The sequence below is a fragment of the Neophocaena asiaeorientalis genome, unplaced genomic scaffold, assembly GCF_003031525.2.
Source record: "Neophocaena asiaeorientalis asiaeorientalis breed wild unplaced genomic scaffold, Neophocaena_asiaeorientalis_V1.1 scaffold503, whole genome shotgun sequence".
NCBI classification, from domain to species: Eukaryota; Metazoa; Chordata; class Mammalia; order Artiodactyla; family Phocoenidae; genus Neophocaena; species Neophocaena asiaeorientalis.
Genome location: NW_020173710.1, coordinates 1564871 through 1573583, shown reverse-complemented (window position 1 = coordinate 1573583; position 8713 = coordinate 1564871). Strand labels below are relative to the sequence as shown.

At 38.2% G+C, this 8713-nt stretch overlaps 1 protein-coding gene across 1 annotated transcript in view; it reads right to left on the bottom strand.

Annotated features, from left to right (window-relative positions):
* Positions 1-241: 241 nt before the first annotated feature.
* DOCK11 (dedicator of cytokinesis 11) overlaps positions 242-8713 on the bottom strand; it is a 176312-nt gene continuing 167840 nt past the window's right edge. The window contains exons 48-52 of the mRNA XM_024750587.1: positions 7754-7964; positions 7193-7383; positions 6647-6747; positions 5243-5381; positions 242-758 (exon numbers count right to left, since the gene is read on the bottom strand). Coding sequence (XP_024606355.1) covers positions 636-758; positions 5243-5381; positions 6647-6747; positions 7193-7383; positions 7754-7964 — 765 coding nt within the window. The 3' untranslated portion in view covers positions 242-635. The remainder of the gene's footprint in view (positions 759-5242; positions 5382-6646; positions 6748-7192; positions 7384-7753; positions 7965-8713) is intronic.

The window sequence follows — 8713 nt, the reverse complement described above, 5'->3', positions numbered from 1 at the left end:
TGGAGTACCTAGCATCACTGGATCAAAACTTGAAGGATCGGTAACCCTGCTATTTCTATACATATCCTTTCTTTGTGAAATTTTCCTTTTTAAATAATGCTTTTGCTTCCCTTAGCCCAGTCCTGACCACTGGTAGGCAAGATTTCAAATCATCTCCCCAGTTGGAAGTATCCATGTTTTATGGAAACTTTATCAATTTTTTTTCTCCAAGGATTAGTATGATAATAAATTTGGCTTCCTGTCAAGAAAAATGCTAAGTTCCAAGTATTATTTCCTTCACTTCTAATTACAAATAAGTTTTACCTTTTATTGTGTTCCATTATACAATTTTACACAGTACCATTATTATTTTAAGCAACAGCTGAGCAAATCGAATTAACGTTTTTGAGCTCTACTTCTCAGTATATAGATTTACCTAAAAAAGTACAAACCAAGCACAGTGGTGCAATTTTCCAGGCACTTTCAAGTTGCTTAAGTATTTACAAATATGTAAGCACCCTGTTTGAAAGCATGAAAATTTTGGTGTCAGGAAGAAAACACTCCACGTATATCAAATCTTTAAATTTTAACATTTGCACAGCTCAAAATATTCCTGAGAAGGTTCATTCTTGTTATCACTTTACATCTGCATGTCCTCATATCTCAGCAGCGTATCTTGGGGAACCATAACCTCTGTCACTCGACGTGCCACTAATCGCACAAAATACATGTAATGTGTTGCTCATCCAGGGAGAATGCATTGTGTCTTCTTGTAAGATCTGAAACGAAAGAAATCTGCATGTTTATCATGAAGTAGAGTAGCCGCTGCCCAAGAAGTATGTGTATATGAAATCGCAGGCATGTTTCAATCTATCACTGACACTTAGCTATTTAAAATGACATAAAGCAGAAAGAGCAAAGAAAAACATTACCGACTCAAGTCTTCAAAGCTGTATTACAAAGGCAGCATATCAAAAAAGCAGAAAAGATCTGGTTACTCATTAAGAAACACAGAAGGCTGTAAAATGCAAAATTCAACAGAAAGCGAGAGGTAATACAATCTTTAAAATAATTTTTTTAACCGATGGTCATAACAAGAGCCCTAAACAGTGGACTCTTGGACACAAGTTTATAGATCATCTTCTAAGAGTGGTTCTCAGGATCACTGTGGGACTTTTCAAACATGCAGATACCCATGCTCCTTCCCTGGAGACTTGGGAAATAATATTAAGCGAAGAGAAAATAAGTGAACATTTCTAAATACATACTGTAATTATATAAGCTAATTAATACAGAAGACTTTTCTTGGAAATAAACTTCATAAGTATAAATTTTATATCCCATAAACATAAAACATACATATTAGTATAGATGTTTTAAAAATGATCCACTTTTTTTAAAGATTTTTTTTTGACGTGGACCATTTTTAAAGTCTTCATTGAATTTGTTACAGTGTTGCTTCTGTTTTATGTTTTGTTTTCTTGGCCGTGAGGCATGTGGGATCTTAGCTCCCCGACCAGGGATCAAACCCGCACCCCCTGCGTTGGAAGGTGAAGTCTTAACCCCTGGACCGCCAGGCAAGTCCCCCAAATTAACTATGTTGTGTGCTCAAAAGCAACAGAGATCTCATGCGTGGATTAGACAGAAGAAAAGAATAGCGTACACATCACATCCAACCTCTTTACTATACTGTCCCGATTTAGGTCTCAAGCTTTCAATACTGGGTTCTCAAGTTAGCTCTGAAACTTCAGTATCAAGCCTGCAAATTAGTTTACGGTGGCAGTAATGCGTCACATCATTTGTGTTGCTACAAATCATGTCTTATATATAAAGTCCGTAATAGAGAAATTTCCTCTTATAAAAATCGTAACTCATGACACTAATCTGAAAGCACAGGAGAGGTTTAAGAGATGATTGATTATCCACAACTGTCAGAGGCGACGAGAAAATAGAGCATTCATCATGAACAAAACAGACCAAACAGACACTACAATGGCCACCACCAACTCTATCTAATTAAGACCTGCAATTAATAGTTTTAAGGTGATATACATCCCTTTTAAAAAGTCAAAAGCTTGAAGAAGTTTTTAAAAGGACTCTATATTTTAGTATAGTGTAACAGATTCCATTGAAAAGGGCCAAGGATATCCAGGCCGTATCTTTTTGTCAAGTAATCGTTTATGGAGCTCACAGATAATTCACATTGCAACGCACAGCTGTATTTTATCTTATTTTGTATTATGTTTTCCTTTGGGAAATAATATGTCTCAAAGTGTATGACTAAAAAAAGGCTCTCTTTTATATGAGAATCTAATAGGAAATATTGACTTACAAAAAAAATTCACTATGAAGTCAACATTTGCCCAAAGTAAGGCACACCTGAATATGAGGCGTGTGTAAATATAAACCAACAGAAACTACGATTTTTCTTGGTTAGCTATCAATATATAATATCAAAGGTCTAAAATACTGGTCCCTAGAACTAAACAAAATAGCCATGGTTCATGGAAATTAAATGAGAGAGACAGGTGGGAAGTAAGACAGCAGATTTGTAAAATCCACACTTGACGGTGTTAAAAAAGAGATGAGAGGCCCAAAATGGAGTCACTTGCGCTAAGCCCACGTCACCTGAGACTTAATACCTAACCTAATTGCAGTTTCAGCCTTTTCTAGGCAGGTAATCTTAAGCAGTCAAGAAAGTATGTGTATTACTTTCAGTCTGGAATTACCTGGTCGGCACTGGTGAGGTACTCCACCTGACAGACCCTTGCTGTGCCCCGTGGGAAGGTGACCTTGCCTGAAAGAATCAGCTCTTTTCTAGAGTAACTTCCTTGTCCTGCCTCGTTCTACCTGTAAAGGTCTTCCATTTTGTCAAACTCTTCGGAGCTCCTTTCTGTCTGCCGGACGGGATGCTGCCCGACTCATGAATCACCGAATAAAGCCAAGATCTTTACAATTTACTCAGTTGAACTTTTTTTTTATTTAAACACGGGAAAAAATAACTTTATAAAACTACTACTCTAAATATCTTGATCACAGTAATAGCAGTGAATTGAACGATTTGCTTTCAAGTTGAACAAATCAGAGCTCAATGCTAGGTCATACGGTTGCATGCAAATTACATAACTGTAATATAATACACATTGGCTTAAAATGATGTAAGTGTTTTATATCTTTTGTGAAGGAGGGGTTTTTGCTGTTTTTTCCTATGGACTATGGAGAACAAAACCCCATAAACTGGACAGATCCTAGGAATAAATTATGTGGTCTTATTTGATTCAAGCATACCCCAGAACAGTGATGGTGAAGTACCCACTGTACTCAGGGGCTGAGCTTGAGATACAGACAATAAAGGAAGTGGAATGATTCCCTACCTTCCTAGCCCTGATCACCTGGCTGCTTTGGGAAGGAGGCCAAGATGGGCCTCTGAAGACTGAGCCGCAAAGGTATGCCTTGGAACAGTTTGCACTCACTCCTAGGCGGGCAAACAGAAGTAAAGATGGCGAAAAGAAGAAACAGATCACTGATTCCAGACTCCTCAGGCCAACAAAATTCCCAGCCATGAGAACGGGAGAGTAGGAGACTGGGGTGACTCGTCTCATTGAACAGATGGGACGAAGAACGTCTGGCTGACTGGCTTCTCCATACTGAGAAGATGACCATGGTTAGAAAATTAGACTCCTGGTCACTCAGTGCGACCTTGGGCTAATGGTAACTAAATTTCCCCTAGTCCTTTCTAAGAGAAAGCATACATGCTAAATTCAGAGAGGTAGAGCCTGGAGTCAACTAGCTTTTGTTTTCCTCGAAACATCTCTTCTTTCACCCATCATTACACTGCAGCTCTTTGGGAACTAACCACTATTTGTAAGTCTATTTGTAAGAACACCCTTTGAGTGATGGTCTCACACAGGGGAGTGCCGAGCAATCAATGAAATGCAGATACCAGGACAGATGAGGTTCTCCTTTCTGGGACCAGTGTCAAGAATGGGTTCTCTAAAGGGTTGTCGTTACCCTTGTTTCTTTTAAGGAGCCTTAGTTTCTTAAAAAAATTGAGAGTTTGAAGAGTTTCTGAAGCAAATACTTATCTCATTGGCTGTTTTCCTTAGTAAGGAAATTAAGGAGACTTTATGATAAGCTTAACAGGCTCACGCACTGAGGGACCAGACCATCATGTTGTGACTTTTACAACTGTGTTGAAGATATTAAAATGCCTGAGTGACGGTCCACGTCTAGAGTGGTTGTAAACACAGATTTCAGGACCCTAATATAGGAATGACACTTACCAGGACAATTCAGGAGTACTCTGGTTTTAGGTAAGTGGGGATATGAAAGTCATAACTACTTAATCATGACATAATTTGGCTGTAAGTGGTGAGCAGATCTTTGCCTCTGTATTTTTCAGATTGTGTTCTACTAAGTTAGCTGTAATTGTCATTAACACTCAGCCATAAATTAAAATGCTAGGTTTTATGAAAACAGAACTGGCTGTATGGGTATTAAGACGATTCCCGAATTTTGGAACTCACTCAGGATCTCACCTAAATGATGGTATAGTTGTCCCTTGGTATCCTTGGAGGATTAGTGCCAGGACCACTGCCCCCTGCACAGATATTAAAATCTGAGGATGCTCAAGCCCCTTACATAAAACGACATAGTATTTGCATATAACCTATGCACACCCTCCCCGATACCTTAAATCATCTTTAGATTGTTTATAATGCCTAATACAATGTAAATGCTACGTAAATAGTTGCCTATGTGCAGCAAATTCAAGTTCTGCTTTTTGGAACTTTCTGGAATTTTTTTTTCAAATATTTTCGATCTGCAGTTGGTTGAATCCGTGAATGTGTAACCTGCAGACAGGGAGGGCCACCTGCATCTAGTTTCTTACAGCTAAGACAGGAATATTCATTTAGGGATTTGGCTACTGAGCCAATCATTTCACTTCTCTAGGACCCTTCTTGAGAGATTCTTATCCATGTTCATAGTAGATCAACTCAGACTCGCTCAGCTACTCGCTTCTAATGGCTCTGTGGCACAAAGAACCAAATGATTTATTATCTGAAGCACCTGCTAAAGCAACTGTCAGTAATTGCTTCCAATTTCATTTGTATTACATCATTTAAATGATTAAAGAAGATATGAGCAAATTCTAAAATAACATACTAATTTCAAGGTAACACCTTTCAAACTAATAGATTTGTTAAGTAACTCTTTACGGACCCCGGATCACGTTTTCGTTTTCAACCACCCTAATACTTGCCTGCTCGTGAATAATGTCAGACAATTCTTTTACCATGTCTCTGAAATTTGACTTCAGCCCTTCATGGTACTCAATCTGATCCTCTTTAATCAGCCGCTCGTTTAGTTCCAGCGCAATGCTGCATGCTTGGATGAACTTCCTGTGGGTGAAGATCAAAGATAAAGTTTTTGTTGTTTATTCCTGAAAAGTCTCACCGACAATTTAATATTTACTTTAACCACGGCTTGCCTACAAGGAAGATTAGAATCCTGTATTTTCACTGTGCTTTTGCTAATGCCATCTCCTAAGTCTGAAATATCGTTTTCTTTCTTTTCCATCTTTCTCTTCTGCTTTCTTACCTCCTTCAAAATCCAGCTCAAAACATATACCCTCTGGGAAGCCTACTTGCTCGGTCATTTACTTGATATGATATCAGCTCAAGTTGTGCTAACATTAGTTTACATCTGTAGATAATGTCATCCATTCAAAAATATTTTTTTTGGTACTAGCTATGCACCCAGTACAGTGCTGGGTGCTATAGTCATGAAGTATCTGCCCTGGGCTGGTAAGAGTTGGGACAGAGAGTTGACGAGTTATCATAAAAGCATTTTTCCATCATTTCATGTGTTTATGTTTAATGTCCATAATTAAACGGTAGGTCTCAGGGGACAAAGTACCTCACTGCCCACTTGTTTTGTATCCCTGTCATAGCAACTAGTAGAAGCTTTTCATACGTGCCAGGCATTAATAATTATTGAATGAATGACTACTGGTTACTCTGTAACCTGAAACAGCTGATAACACAGAGACGGGAAAAGTGAATGTTATAAGTCTGAAGCAAATGAGTGGATAAGCTATCATCTTTCTCCTTAGCCTATTTTACTCAGCTGTCTCTCTTATTCTGAATGTAAACTCTTTTCATATATGAAACAGATTTTTTTTTCCAATGCAAGAGCATTCAGACATGCCCTAGCTTAGAGGGATGCTCAGTCCAGACAAGACATCACATGCCCTAGACTGGAAGAATCCAAGTGGAACTAAGGACGTGGATAGAAGCAAGCTTATCCAGCCCTTCCTACCCTAAATGGTCTGAAAAGCTGTAACGTAAGGTCAGTCGGGCAAAGGAGGACATCACATAATGAATGTAGGCTTGTGTTTGTGTCACAGTATCCAAAGCAATACAGTAAGTTGTCGTATTTAATGTCTTGGGTCACTAGGACATTGTTAAAGTTCTGCAGCAAGAAAGAAATCACACACATTTCCTTACTACTTAAGGTACCATTAGAAGGTCACTTAAATGTTGTGGAAGAGAACAGGGAATGTCCTTTTTTGGAGGGACATTATTTGGTGAATATTTTGGTTTCTTTTAAGAAGAAAATGGAGTAAAAGAATAGAGGAATAATCTGAAAACTACAAAGCACTTACCTAAACATGTCTTTCAACTCATTTACTTTCTTAGGTGGATACTTGCTAGCTTGACTGTCATTCAAGAAAGCCCTTGCATATGCTAACGGACCTGCATTTACCTAAATTACAAAAGGAGAAAAATGAGAGAGTTGTTGGAATACAACCAAAACGTAATTTTTACAATTCTCTTTTTAAAGAAAACCAGCATGTTAAAAATCCACACCTGAGAAACACATTTACTATTCTTACTATAAATTTATTTGAAAAAGATTAACTAAAGCAAATCATCTGCAAAGGTAATATTCTAATAGGTTAGTTAATGATTTCTGATATGTAAATATAGGGCTTGGCTATAGTCAGAGGGATTTATGTTCAAGTCCTCTGACATAACACAAAATTTATGGAAATTGAACATAATTTCTTTATTAACTTAATCAAAAATGTACAGGTTTTTGCACTCAGTCACAGTATAACAGACAATTACAATGAATGCTTGCTCTTTGCCCTTATGAAAGCAAGAGGAACGTCAAGAAACATTTAATACGTGTTTAGCAACCAACATACCTGCACTGAAACACAGCCCTGCAATTTAAGTTGGAGCTGAATCATGTCCACGTCAGCAGAAGAGCAAAGCTTCTGCAGCTCTGCAGTTTTATCTTTTATTTCATCAGTAGCAACATCAATTGGCTTTAAATTAATCTGCTGTTCATAGTTTATAGGGATCCTCTTCTTCACATACGGAAACGAGTTCGAAGCTATTAAATGTTAAGGTTGAACAAATGAGTTTTTAAGATAGTAAATCAAACAGGCAAATTAAAGAAAAAAATCTATTGTGCTTAATTCTCCCCATGCTTTGTCTGGAAAATACCTTAGGGAGCAGATAGGCGCCTTATTACTTCAGGATTGAGGGAGAAATTCTCTTTATGAGACAACTCAGAGCAGTCATGAATTACATACGGGAAACCAACGGTTTATAACGTAGCCATGTTTGTGCAAGCTAGTGACTGAACAGCAGAACAACGAATGACTAAAATTTCAGTTACATTTTCCTGCTGACCAGCTGCTGCTTGTGTGCACCAAACAACGACCATGTCAAACAAAGAAGTTACGCCAAGTCCCACTTACTAGTCAGGATCGTACGGCGTTTGCACTGTTCTTCTATGCAGCCTTGCTTTTTGCCTGATAATGTATAAGGAGCCTCAAAAACAAATCTGCTGATATTATGGTTTCTTTCAAACTCAGTTCTTCTTTCTGTGAGTTCTTTGTCATCAAAGTAGGGCTTCACATAAGTGACTTGGATATGAGCATATTTGGGATCAAGCTCTTTGACATTTACCTGTAAGGTGAGAAAGTTTTGTTTTTTATTCAATATATAGGAAAAGGGGGTACAGGTAAGCTACTAACTCCTCTGAAATCAACTGAGGACCACTGTCGCTGAATACACTGTGAGTTGAATACACACCTGGAAGAGGTCTTCGCTCTTTTTGCAAGGATCGTTTCCTTCTGATTGTTAAGAAGTTACAGAAACCTATTTGGAGATTACAGAAACGTAGGCAGAAGACAGAAACTGTAATGCTACCACTCAGCAATGACCATTATTCACATTTTCATATATTTCCTTCCAATCTCTTTCCTATGCACATGTATTTACGAACCTGAGATCATGCTGAACGTTGTTTCATAATCTGATTTCCTAAAAATATATTAAAGTGGCTTAACTGCACATCTGAATTCCACCTCTATAAAATATATATTATAGAGAGGATTCGGAGAAGATGGCAGAGCACCAGAAATCTATCTTCCTACAGGGACAACAGTTACACTGGCAGAATCTATCTGATGTAAGTATTTTGGAACTCTGGAGTCTACTGAAGACTTGCAACTTCCAGGGGAGGACCTGGACAGGAAATTACCTTAATTTTGATTTTGGTCTATTTTAGCTCTTGGCACAATGGCCGCTATCTGCACCTCACCCCTCAAGTACCATGGCAGGCAGCGGTGCACATGTTCTTGGAACAGCTTGCGGGAGTCAGGATGAACAAGAAGGACCCTGTCTTCCAAATATTGGGGATCTGTGCTACGACT